We start from the raw sequence: 14,410 nt of genomic DNA, 5'->3' as shown, positions 1-14,410 counted from the left end.
TGATAGTTGTTCAGTTGTGTCTTAAGTAGTATCAACAACCATATCATTGGAACAACAAAGTTGTCTAAATTAATGTTTGAATGTTTCAGATCTCAAGTAAAGGGATCTGGGTTGAATTTCAAGATATGGCACTTACTGGTTATATAAGTACAAGTGATTCACTTAACCACACAGGTGACAGAAGGATAGAATTCTTGGATATAGCATTGAAGCAAAAATCAGGAAGACCTGAGTTCAAATTTCATAGCAGAAACTTATTAGCTGTGTCACTCTAGGCAAGGTACCTAACCACCATCTGCCACAGTTTCCTCACATACACAATGGGAAAATTAATTCCTTCTCATAGTGGTTGTAAAAATAAATAAAATAATGTCTGCAAATGCTTAGCACAGTACTTGACACAAAGTAATCAATTATTCCTTTCCTTCTTTCTTTCCTTTCCTTTTTATCCTCTCTCCCTTCCTTCCTTCCCTCTCTCCTTTCCTTCCTTCCTTTCCTCCTTCCTTCCTTTCTTCCTTCCTTCCTTCCTTCCTTCCTTCCTTCCTTCCTTCCTTCCTCCTTCCCTTTCTTTCTTCCATCTCAACTTTTTCATCATCAAAATAGTGATAACATTTGAACTATCTACACCCTGAGAATATGGCAAGAATCAGTAAGATCAAATGTGATAACATTTGTAATTTTTTTTCATTTTATAGTATTTTACTTTTTCCAAATACATGTAAAAATAATTTTCAACATTCATTTTTGTGTTCCAAATTTTTCTTCTTCTCTCTCTTGCCTGCTTCCCCCTCTTTTCAAGACAGAAAGCAACCTGATAGAGGTTAAATATATACATTTCTTTTAAATATATCCCCATATTCTGTAAGAAATGACCAACAGGATGATTTCAGAAAGGCCTGGAGAGACTTACATGAACTGATGATGAGTGAAATGAGCAGGACCAGGAGATCATTATATACTTAAAAACAATACTATGTGATGATTAATTCTGATGAACGTGGCCCTCTCCAACAATGAGATGAACCAAATCAGTTCCAATAGAGCAGTAATGAACTGAACCAGCTACACTCAGCGAAAGAACTCTGGGAAATGACTATGAAACACTATGTAGAATTTCCAATCCCTCTAATTTTGTCCGCCGCATTTTGGATTTCCTTCACAGGCTAAATGTACACTATTTCAAAGTCCAATTCTTTTTGTTCAGCAAAACAACTGTTTGGTCATGTATACATATATTGTATTTAATTTATACTATACATATTTAACATGTATTGGTCGACCTGCCATCTGGGGGGGAGGGGGAAAGGAGGAGAAAAATTGGAACAAATGGTTTGGCAATTGTCAATGTTGTAAAATTACCCATGCAAATATCTGCTGAATAAAAACCATCAATAAACAAACAAACAAACAAACAAACAAACAAATAAATAAATAAATGAATAAATGAATAAATGTATCCCCATATTTGTCATGTAATACTTTTAAAAACTATTATTAATATTAGCTATTATTATTAGCAGAAATAATAATGTTGACAATATTAGTTTTCAAATATAATATTATAAGTGCATTCTTAATTTTAAACTACTATACTTTAAAAAAAATCAATATTTTTAAAAGAGCTGAGAAAAAGGTATCATCCCAAGTCCTGATGTTTAGATTTTCTTCACTGTGAAATGATTTATTTTTATAGGGAATCTATTTCTCAGCAACTATAAAGTTGAACAAAAATTGTCATCCTGTTTAAGGAAAGTCTTATTTTTTCAAGTGTCTCACAAGTAAACTTGTCTGATCTATTCCTTTATTGATTAGGAAAGCAGTAACATTACTATTTGGAATACAAATAATCAAATGGAGCACTTAATTTGCATTCAGTTAACCATAAAGGATGCACAGCAATTTAATGAGGGCAGAGCAGCTCCATTATGCACTTCAGTAGTTTATACAATTAAGCAATATCCACTTATGATTGAACTATACATTTACTGGGAATGGTCCTACATCTCTGATTATACCAAGCTTAGAGAAGATTGAGTAGTGATGAAAAAGCTCCCCACTTTTTTAGTTTAGATTCCTGGCTTGCTTTGTAACTAACAGCCGATTTCACTTTTTTCAAAGGCCAGAATTCAAGTCAATCAGTTTTTTTCTATAAAGGAGGCAATCACAAATAATAGGAATATAACTGCTTTCTCCCTTAATGACTACATTGGCCGGTATATACCGTAGGATCAGCCTTGGTCATAATTTGTTTTAAGTGTGCATTCTGGCTACTCCTAAAAACCTCCTGCTACTCAAAAAATAAAAGACTTATACAAAAATTTTAGATGACTAGAGTTCGAAATCATCATAACCTGATTTCTTTTAGTCCCTACCTTTCTTGTACATTTTATCCATCCCTGAATATTCTGTTTTCCATGACACTGGCCTCAAGCAAGACTTTCCCTCTACTCTGTAACTCCAGGATTTGCATAGATCATCCCCACTTTCTCTGAAACTTCTCCCTCTCCCTCCTCATCTCCATTTCTGAGCTTTTCTTTAACTTCCTATAAGTCTATAAGCCTTTTAGAAGGCTTGTCAGTCCACATTAATGCCTTCCCTCTAAGATTATCTACTACTCAGTCGAGATATGGTATATATCTGCAAAGTGTTTATATATAAAATTGTTATTTACAGATTGTCTCCCTCTGTGAACTTCTTGAAAGCAGGCCTTTCTTTTATTACCAGTATTTAGGTCAATGTCTAACACATAAGTAAGTGCTTAATAAATTCTTGTTGACTAACTGGACAATGTTAGACAGGTAAGTTAGACGATTTGGGATCAGTTCCTCTGGCTCCTAAACTGCCTGCACTTAAAATATTCCTTTCTAATTCTGTCTAAATCCTATGGGAGTGTCAAGTCCTTTTCTAATTTATAGATTCTTTGTGCATAGATGGTTGCCTGTTGATTCCCACATTAGACTGTGAGCTCTTCAAAAATAGGGATCATCTTTCACTTTATATCCATACCATTTAGCACAGTGGTTGGTACATGGCAATTACTTAATTGTTATTTAACTGATTGATTTCTAGTTAACTTTCCTCATATTACAGATGACCTTTCAATCATAATTGGCCTTTTCATTCTTAAGATGTTGATGTTAATTAAAGGAATGGGTTTTAGAATGAATTTCCAATGAGCATTCTGAAATAACCAGTAAGCCCATGTTACTATATCTCTCTTACTTGCATCTTTTCTCCCATGATGTATGAATCACAAAATATGCCTTTTTAAAGAGCATCTTCTCCTACCCACTTGGCCCCAAACTGAGGAAAAAGAGTTTCTCTTTGAGGATTATGGTGTTTTTAACTAGAGCTTTTACTGTGTGGAGTTTTTCTTTGAATGCATTCAAAATATGCCATATCACTCATTTATCGAGACAATAGAGCAGTAAGGCAGATGGGATATACTGTAGGGATGGGATATACTATACAGAGAACAAAACAAGACACAGAGAGGATAATTGAACCCAGGTTTTCTTTTCCCTAATTCATTTCTTTCATCATTGAATTAGGATACTTTTATAAGTACCAGATGTTAGACCCTCAATTGTCAGCATTTGGCATTATGAATATTCTTTCATTTTTGCAGAGGCTGTATGATTTTTTTATTGGGTCAGGTCAGGGAAGGATAGGGGATGTGAGAGCATTTTTTTTTTTAATGGCTTTACTGATACATCTCTTTTGTAAATAAAATTATATTAGATGAAATAAACATGTAAAAGGAACTAGCAGAGTAAAGGAATAAAGCAACTCCAAAAAGGTATTTGAAGCTTTTAGAAATCCTAGGTAGCCCACTAATTTGAAGCTGGGGATACTGGTTGACTTGTTCTAAGTCCAAACCAAACTCAAAAGGAAAATACAGTATTTAGAGGAATCTAAAAGTGCCCAAGACACCTTATTAGTGAGTTATTCAGCAGATTCTATGCACTTAGGTTATTTATTGCTTTTGTTTCTCCCCTTTCATAATTCATGGTAGAATGCCAACAAAGTATTAAAGCTAACAGAATGACATTTCATATTAAACTAACAAGACATTAGGGATTATGCAGGGATTTGCTGAGTATTTATAGCTTTCTGAAAACTCCTGCCAGTCCAATCACGAAAGACCAAACACAAATACAACCTTCCATCAAAATGACACACCATATAGTGGTAAGTTCAAGGCTCTAAATTTTGATGCTTGTGCAACTACTGAGATGAGCACTGGACTGCAATTAGAATCCAGAAGGGGTTTAGAGCTATCTACCTTAGCTTGCTAAAGAGTTCAGCTAAAGGAAATGATCTGAGGAGGGTTACATACTGAGGATGTTTAGGGGGATGTCAGGCTGGAGGAACTAATGCCTTCTCCTTCTTCCTACAGAGAGCTCATTGACACTTATCATTTTCCTAAGTTATAGAGAATTTCAGTTTCATGTGGCTTTTGGATATCTAATACATTTCAATAATTTCTTTAACCCTGAGGATCACCAGAAGTCCCTGAAGGTAGGAGAAAAGGGGGGGCGGAGGAAAAAAGAGAGAAGAAGAAAGTGGGGAAAGGGAAGAGAATAGAGAGATAGAAGAGAATAGGAGATAAAACAAAAAGGCACTGATGATGAAATATGTTGAAGAGAAGACCACCGTAACTGTCTCATATGTCCTTCAGTGTCTATATTTGAAATATAGATTACACAGATCTATTCTAGAAAATGAAATTTCTACATGCATAATGACTACTGTACTATATATTCATTTTGTTATGCCCCCTAAGAAAAGAAAAATAATTAACCATACTTCTAGGAAAGAGTTACAAAGATAAGATAAGAATCCTTTGGGATGAAGAGGATGTGAATAGATAGGGAATTGCATTGTTGTTTGGAGTATGCAAACACATGAGATAACAGATCCATTAAAATTGTGAAGAAACATCTGAGATGAGTGATACAGAATTGTCTCTTTCTCTACTTCCCCAACTGAAAATTCCCCTCTATTCTAACTATAACCTTTCTTGATCCTCAGTTTCTACGTCTCCCACTGCCACCACATTTTTGCCAGCCCCCCCCCAATTGTTGTGAGGATCAAATAAAATAAGTTATAAAAAGTTTAGCACAGTACCTAGTTTTATAGTAGTAGGTGTTTTATAAATATTTATTCCTTTCCTCCCCCCTTTATAACTGACATAGAATACATTAACAACTTCAGTTTTCAAGGTTATCATCAATTTCCCCTTTTTTTACATCTTCACTGAATTAATTACCTAGACAAAATATTCTGAATCAATTTTTTTCAGATGAATTGATAAACTGAATCAGAAAAACTAAGCTTGGCCAAACACCATAATTCAAAGTATAATATCCTGAGGAAATAGCACTATCTAGTTTTGCAAAATGAGGCAGAAAATATATTTTGATAACAAGTGAACAGATCAAATGATCTGGACTGACCCCAGTCTATTCTGATGCCAATGTATCCTGTGTCCTCAGAATATTAATTCATTGAGACATTGGCTATTGAGAATTATTTTTTTCTTGTGTATTGCTTTAGCACTTTCATGTTCAAAACAACTGTAGAAGAATTTCCCAGTTACCAAAGTCAAAAAGAGGATATAATATAGTAGAAAGAATACTAAGGAGGAGTTAGCGAAAGATGCCAATCTCAGCTCCACAGCAAACTTGGCACATATTAGGCATTTAATAATTATTTGTTGGATTTGACTTGATAGGAAAGTCACTTAATTTCAATGTGCTTATATGATGAATAAAATTAATTACAAGACTGCTTAAGATCCTTCCATCTTTACATTTCAACATTTTGATGTTCCTAAGAGACAGTGGAAAGTGAAATACTACTCTATTCTTATTCTTGTATCTTCCTGGTGATTGACATATCTATATCCTTCTATTTATAGGCATTTCACATTTTATTTGATAGCTCAGATCTTGGAAAGCTATTTATGAATCAAGGTTTTGTAAACTAAATATATATTTAAAGGAGTTTCATCTTTTAAAGAAATTGTGAAATAAATCCATTTGTAGAACTCTTACTAGAAGTCAGTAATACAATGGATGCTAATTTCTGCTTTGCTTCTTATTAACTGTTTGATCTTGGTCAAATCACTTAAAGTCAAGCTTAATGACCTCACTTGTATATAGAAGGGAGGTCATAGGATTCAATTACCCATTTCACAAGGTTGTTGTTACGGATATGATTTCCAATGAGAAACAGTCAAAAGAGCATTGGTTTTAGAGAGAGGAGACCAGGGTTCAAATCCTGTCTCTAAACTTTCAGAAGCCCAATTTCCTTATCCATAAAATTAGAGGATTGAACTATATTGCCCTGTAAGTCTCCCAGGTCCTAGAAAAAACTTTTCTAAAATGCCAATAGTTACTCTGATTTATATTTACATAGATTTCCTCAAACAGATATACCTGGATTCTTCCATAAAAATAATTCAGTATATAATTATACTTCTACATGCTTTTTATATGAAAAGATGATATCCTCTCAGAAGGGTTTTATATACAGTCATTTCTCTAGGTGTGGGTATATGTGGGTATTCATCATGCTGAGTCATTCATGTTCTATCCACTGATTCATTTTTTATAACTACTGAGACACATGTGGAGAAAGTTTGGCTGGGATCATGGAAGCAATTGGAGGCTAGGGAACTGAGGATCAAACATACATCACATGTCTTATTAATTTTGTGTTAAAATTAACAGAGCTCAAAGTCTAACATAAGAATGATGAGCTGAAACTCTGAACTGTGAAGAAACTGTGTGCACTCTAAATGTCCTGGGGAGAAAATCAATTATCTAAGATTTCATAGACTAATTACTATTCCAGTAAAATCAAGTCATCTTAAAGAATAAGAATAAGTAGAAGTTTTTTTTTTTTTTTTCTTAAAAGCATAGTCTAGTGGAAAGAAGAGTAATTTTTTTAACCATAAGATATCAGTTTATAGTCCATCTCTGACATTTCTAGCTGTGTGACCATCAGCAAATCACTTTACATCTCTGAGCCTCAATTTTCAAATCTATAAGGAGGAAATAGTAATTGTACTTACATAGCCTCCCCCACAGGTTTGCAAGGAAAGTGCTTTTCTAAAACTTTTAAGTGTTTTATAAGTGAATTATTATCATTATCTCAGCTCAAGGTATAACTTTTTAAAAACGACATTAATAAAAAGATGAACTTCTGTTGGTCTGAAAGTAAGAGAGAAGAATTCATCATAAATTACCTGGTAATGAACTCTCTGGGTACTAGAAGGAACTGACTGCAGGTCCTAGTGGGAAAAATGAAAGAAATATTTATGACTTTAAAAGTATTTCAGTAAAATTAATCACAACAAGGTAGTAACTACTCCAACCCAAAAACAACCAAACCAAATACAATGGTAATTTAAAATACACAAAAGTAAACAATAGAAGCAAAAATGAAAAAAAAATCATTTCTAAGTATAGCAAAAACTCATTTCATTTCAATTCAGTGAGGAAAGTTCAACTTGTACTCAAAAGTCCAAAATGAAAGAAAATATTTTAAAGGATTGTATCTAATTAGTTTCAAAGCACATATAACTCAAATTAATGACAAAGGGTTCTCCTCAATCAGCTTTAATTAACAGATAAGTATCATGCAATTAACACATTCATTGCTACTATATTAATGATGCTACTAAAGTACCTTAAAATTATGGATTCTTAAAAGGTTAAAATGTCTTTCTTATTCTTATCCTGAAAATAAATAATTTGCTTGGGAAGCAAATTACTTTTTCATAGATAGCAAAAAAAAAGTTAGCTTCTGCCATTCAATGTCTAAAGGATCACAAATTCTAAATCCATGGAGTGATAATGAATGAAGATTTACTGAGCTGCTGAAAACTTGACCCACTTAAAAAAGTTTTTATAACTGAAATAGTTATATTTGTCACATTCTGTAACTCTGAGGATAATTAGTATAGTATATCTATTCACAAATGTCAGCAATTCTTCAGACCTTTGTTCGTAAAGCCTCATACCTCCTTCCCACAGGATTTTTTTAAAATTGCTTCCTGTGATCAGTGAAATTTACTTTCTTCAGAATCAGTATTCCTTATTTGCAACAGTTATTTTTCCACTCCCACCCTTATAATTATTATCTGTACTATTTAGTACCATTGTTCTTAGAATTGCTTCCTACCTTAGACTACCATCTAACTCCAACCTTTTTGCAAAAGGAATGCCCACTCTCCCAAACCTCTCTTCTTGCTACACCAGAAAACTGGTTTCTTGTTACAGTAGCATGTCTAATAGATATTCAAATAGTTACATGTTCAAATAGTGATGAGTTCTGTGCCTTTGCAGCTCGAAAATATGGAAGTTTTCTTTTTTTAATTAGGAGACATAATAAGATCATATTTAATCCCTATTTTCATTTCTTCCTCTCTAACCTACTTTTTGTACCAATAGAAAAGACATCTGAGTTACGTCTAATGTCCAAAATATGACTTGTAAGGGCCCTTTAAATGGGTGCCACAGTGCATCAGGAGATTGAGGCCCGGAAGTAATTTCTGTGGATATTAGGACTGCCCTTGGGCGGGATCCTGGCCATATTGAGATAGTTTCGTAATGGGTGACTCTCTCGCTGATTGGCTGTGTGTGTGACCTCACAGGCCCTATGTAAGCCCACTGCAGGCAGCAACCGCCCTCTTTAACCTCGTGCTGTTCACCCTGGCTCCTAGCCTGGGTGGCCAAGCCAAGATGGGTAGCCGAAAGAGGTAAGGATTTTGGTAGTGAACACATGGGTCTTCTGACCAGGTGTTCACTCGGGAACCAACAAGTCAGGGCATCAGTTAGGGCATTATGGGAGTAGGTATAATAAAGGCTTTTAAGATTACACGTGGCTGTTCTTGAGTGCGCTACCGGTTACTAAGTTATAGATTCAAGAGATTGTGGCCAGAGACCTTAGAAGGCCTCAGAGGAGGCGAGCCGGGTAGAGCTCACACTGCAAAGGACAGTGGTCAAAGGTACTCTGGTGGGTCTAGGACAGACTAGTAATTGTAACTGCCAGGAGAGCACGTTACAAATGGCGCCCAACGTGGGGCGCCAAATGCTGGAACTCTATCTTTCCAGAAATCAGCAAGAGTCAGGATCACTAAACGTCTTTATTCTAGATCTTTACCTTCGCCTCCAACGCCCGGTCACGAGTGCAAGTCAGCGTGAGTTCCACCACCCAAGTTTCTCTTGCTCCTCCCACACAAGTCACTTCCCTCTCTTTGTCTCACCAATCAAGTCAGCACAGAACAGCTGGGGAGGGTCAACCTTAAACAAGTTAATAGGGAACCGTCCAATTGGCAATTAGTCTCACGTGCTTCATCATCCAAGTGCATTGCTCAGTTCTAGCCCTTTACAATGACTGATATCAGAGATGAGGAAAATTCATAGAATCTTGAATTTGGAAGAAACTTTATAGGTCATCTCATTCATACTCCCACTCACTGCAAGAATCTCTTTTGACAGATTATCATAGGACTGAACTGAGATCTTATGACTAAGAACTCACTATTTCATTAGGTAGATTTTCCCATTGTTGAACAGCTCTTAGTGTTTCCCTACTTGAAGCCAGAATCTCTGTCTCTTTTTAACTTCCTCCCATTTATTTTAATTTGCCCTTTGGACCAACTTGGAATCAATATGCTTCAAATATTTGACAATTATCATGTCTCCCTCAAGATTTGTTATCTCTACCACAATCATCCTCAATTATTTCAACTGTCACATAACAGTCTCCTGACCCTTCTCTCATTTCCTACCTTTGGATGCTACCAAATCAAAGCCCAAGATAAGGTTCCAGATGTAGTCTGACCAATTTAAAATATAATGTGCTTCCAATGTTAGGAGAGCTGTATTTTTATTAACTCATATTGATTTTGTTGCCAGCCAACACATTCATATCTTCTGCTACCAAGTTAGGTCTCCTCAATCCTGTATCTGGGCAATTTTATATCTAATTGAACTATTTAAAAACCCACTAAATTTAGAATGTAAGATTTACTCCTCTTATATTTCATCTTGTTGGTTTTGATTAAACTTTGTAAACTATAAGAATCTTTTTTAATTTGTTATTATTATTATTATTCAGATTGGCTCTTCCTTACAAGTTTGCAATATCTGCAAATTTAATTAAATCTTCTGTGTCTTTATATCAGTCCCAAATAAAAAATTCATGCATGGATCTGTGTTTCACCACAGACTTCTGTTCTAAAACATCTTTGAATAAGGATTTATGTCTTGTGTTCAGACTTTTAAGTATGAGAGAGACAGAGACAGAGACAGACAGACAGAGAAAGAGAGGAATGCAGAGAGGGAAGGAGGGAGGGGAAGAAAGAAGAGGGGAAGAAGGAGGGGAAGGGAAAGAGAGAGAAAGAAAGGGATGGAGGGAGGGAGAAAGAGAGGCTGAAAGTCCTAGGTTAGTTAACAGATTCAAAGGAGATCAGACATGGAACCATAGAATCTGTCAATATTGTTCAGTTCCTTTAACAAAAAATATTCTTTACATCTCCATCATGTTAATCTTTACAAAAATGTTCTTTTATATCCTGATGCTTTCTCTTTCAAGTGTAAACAAATGTAAAAAGGAAAAAAAATAGTGTTGCCCTCACAACCCAAGGTAAATGTTTAAATATTATGATCCCCACTGAATGGTTAAAGACTATGGACTAGAAAAGTTATTACTTTCCCAGAGTCAGTAAAATACCATTCTACATTCTAATAGGTCTAATAAAGGCAGGCATACTTGAACATTTAATCTTGCCAATAGGTTTTTAGAAGAATAGGTTTATATTTACTAATTGTTTTGCACTCACCTCTGACATCAGGGAGGGTTTGGTAATTAGTAATGCAAATATTTTATAATTCCTCACATATTTCTGCTATTATTTATTTTATTTCTTACTCTAACTACATTGTATATGACAATCATCCCTTCTTCTGTAATGTCGAATAGTCTAGCAATGTTTGTTTACTTGTAGTATCAAGACTAATTGTTATTAATTATTTTATTTTGGGGAAATATAAATTAATTGGTTTCCTCATAAAACTTTTTTTAATGACCAAGATATTTTCACTAGACATAGAAAGACATGATCCTGTTAGTTTTATTGATGCAATATGAATTCATGGCAATGATAATATTAGACTTTTTTGGTTTTGCAGTTTTACTGCAGGATATCAAAAGTTGAACATTCTTTATTCTTTTGTAAGAAGAATACATGAATTTTTTTTCCTCTTTTCTGTAGGGACAAAAATAAAATCTAAAAATCCAGGCTCTCTCTGATATAAGTTTGGTCTGGTTACTAGATAGATGATTAATCCAAATCCCTATTGATTTTTATTGGTTTTCAATGCTCTTTGAATTTTTTAATCAGTCAGGAAAACTAAAAAATGTCTGGCTATCAGTGCCAGGGAAGTAATTAGACTCTAACTAGAGTGGGGATGAGAACAATATCCCTATTCACCACATAATTCTCTTTTTTCTATAAACATGCCCACTGCTTTCCTTAAAAAAAAAAAAAAAGCATTTGCTTCAATATGCCACTTATACAAGGTACTATTCTGTCACTCTCGATCCTTTTCCTTATGAAACTTTTAAAAAGAGAAATCTATTGCATTTTTATTCCATCTACCCATTCATAAGTCTACCAAGGTAAGACCTCTACCTTCATCACTTAAATGATCTCTTGGTGATTTCATAATTAAACATTCAATGATTCTTTCTATGTTCTCACTCACCTTGGCTACTTTGTAGAATTGAAGCCACTGATTCACCACACCCTGTCTATTTCTAAAATTCTTTGATATCTATGGGATTTGTTTCTTTGATATCTATGGGATGACATCTATAGTCCTCTGATCAATTTTTTGTTTGATTTGATGACTCTTCTTCCTCCTTTTACTTTCTCAATGTAAATGATAAACTTTTAACTTATTGTTTTTCTCTCAAAACTCTCCTCCTTAACAAAAGTATCCACTCTCCTAGTTTTCATTATAATGCATTATCATGCAAATCATTCATGAATTTGTAGCTCTCTAGTTACAAAATAGTATTTCCTACTTGTTAAATTTCTTTATTTAGATGCCCACAAGCATCTTGAACTCAATATATCCAGAAATGAATTCATCATCTCTTACCACCCAATTCTCCCTATTTAGAACCATCATTTTCACAACTACTCAGACTTAAAAATTTGCAGCCATCTTTCTTTTGCCTCAAACTCCACATAAAATCAATAATTACGTCCTATTTCTTCTACCTATGAAATCTTCTTACCATCTCTGGGTCTTTGTAAATCCTAATATCACTCCCATAATTTAGGCCCTTACTATGATTTGACCTGACTTGAGCAACTAAATAGTTTTGTATATATAACATGGGACTTGGATTCAAGAACACCTGAATTCAAATCCTGCCATTAGACACTTAATAACTGTAAGACTAAAGAAAATTATTTAATCTCTTTAAGTATCAATCTTCTCATCTGTAAAATAGAATTAATTATAGCACTTAGCTGATAGGGTTTTTATTTTTAAAAAAATCAAAATACATTACAAAACTTAAAAGCACTATAAAAATGTTGCAAAAATCTCCTAACTAGTCTTCCAGCCTTGACATCTCACATTCATATATCTCACACATTACTGCCATTTTAATCTTCTCAAATTAATACATTTTTGCTTGTATTACTTCCATGCCCCAAAACCTTCCATAGTTTTCTACTAAATACCAAATAAAATAGAAGCTCATTGTTAGCTTGGCTCTCAGAGCTCCCTACCAAGTACTTTAATCAACTCTTCCAGACTGTCTCCCACTACTCATTGATTGCATACCATATATAGTAGCAAATTAGATTACTCAAAGCGTGAATACATCTCATATTTTCCTTCTTTTTATTTATTCTATCTCTCTTCTTCTTGGAATGTATTCCTAACTACTCTTTTCTTGTCAAAATTATGTTCATCATCCAAGGTCAACTCCTTCAAAATGCTTTTGATAACTTTCCTCAAATACATGTGTATTGAAGGACTCTTGCATAAAAGAAGTATTTTATTTGTCCTCCTCAGACCCAAAATGCAGTATTAGGTATAAATAAGTAGAAATTTAAAAGAAAAAAAAACTTAGCCTTCAAATAAGAAAAACAAACAAACAACTTCTAGTCAAGTAGAGCTATCGAAAACTGAATCGGGGTACTTCAGGAAGCAGTAGTATATAACAGATGCCTATACAATTTATGTTCCCTTCTAAAATCTAGATTCTATGATTTTTTCATCATCTAAAACATAACAGCATGCTATTTATACCTGTCTTGATGACATTAATTGTATTCCACCATGTATTATAGTCATTTGTATACCTGTCTTATCTGTAAGACTATAAGTTCATTGAACAAGAACAATGAATCTCTTACTCAACTGTATATCATCTAATAATACAAAACATGGAGCTTTATATTTAATGGGCATTCATTAAATTTTTTTTAATTTCAATGAATAGATTAATATGTAGTTCTTTCCTATTTTAAAATTTCATATAAGCATATTTCAAATTCTGTTAACAATTATGCTACAAATTTTGAGGCAATACCATAGGCCAATTTTCCCCTTACTGATCTTTTAAAAACTTAGTTCATGGAGTCAGGAGCTGCTTATAGGCTTCATAGTCTAATAAATTAGTCATTATGAATAAACAATTGTTCAAATCAACTTACCTCCTGTAGGCGGTCAATGTACATGCGACAAGTTTCCAGATCACAGTCTCCCCGTACAACTAGAATACCCAGAGGGATAGCTGAAAATGGGGGGGGGGGGAGAGAAGAAAGAGCTAAAATAACTTATTTGGCATTTCCATGTAGACATGAATGTACTTTTACTATTCAAAACATTTCAAAATATTTATTTCCATTTCAAAAATATGAATTGTTTTTTTCTTTAATTTAAATATTCCCACCCTCCTCATCTATTTGGTCCTTGCATACTTTATTATATATTTTCTTGCATAGTCAGTACACTGTTTTGTATGGCACAGTATTCATTTTCACATATCTTTATGCATGTGTATCATGTCTGCCATCAATCATTACAAGAGATCAAAATTGAGAGACATGCAAGTCTCCCTCAAGAGGAGAGTAATTCTTCACACCTTCAAGCTATCATTTCCCATGGCTACCACTGGGACACTTTCTAAGTAAGCTTTCTCTAAGGATGAACGATGAATCTTAGAGAACAATATACACAAACAACACCAACAAAAATTCATTTCCCTTCAGTAATCCTGTTCTTTCTAATGAATGTTTATTAGACATAGAATTAAGTTTTGTTTCTCTTGGGTCCTTATTTTTAGCATTTCACAATCTGCTATCGCA

The 14,410-nt window shown here is 34.1% G+C and overlaps 1 protein-coding gene across 1 annotated transcript in view; it reads right to left on the bottom strand.

The window, feature by feature from the left end:
• The window catches only part of DGKI (diacylglycerol kinase iota), a 570,574-nt gene that overhangs the window by 124,474 nt on the left and 431,690 nt on the right, over positions 1 to 14,410 (bottom strand). The window contains 2 exon segments of the mRNA XM_074267817.1: positions 7,256 to 7,300; positions 13,757 to 13,836. Coding sequence (XP_074123918.1) covers positions 7,256 to 7,300; positions 13,757 to 13,836 — 125 coding nt within the window.

This window comes from Sminthopsis crassicaudata, chromosome 5 (genome assembly GCF_048593235.1).
Source record: "Sminthopsis crassicaudata isolate SCR6 chromosome 5, ASM4859323v1, whole genome shotgun sequence".
Taxonomy (NCBI): Eukaryota; Metazoa; Chordata; class Mammalia; order Dasyuromorphia; family Dasyuridae; genus Sminthopsis; species Sminthopsis crassicaudata.
The sequence above is the reverse complement of the archived record's forward strand: the minus strand, read 5'-3'. Positions and strand labels throughout refer to the sequence as shown.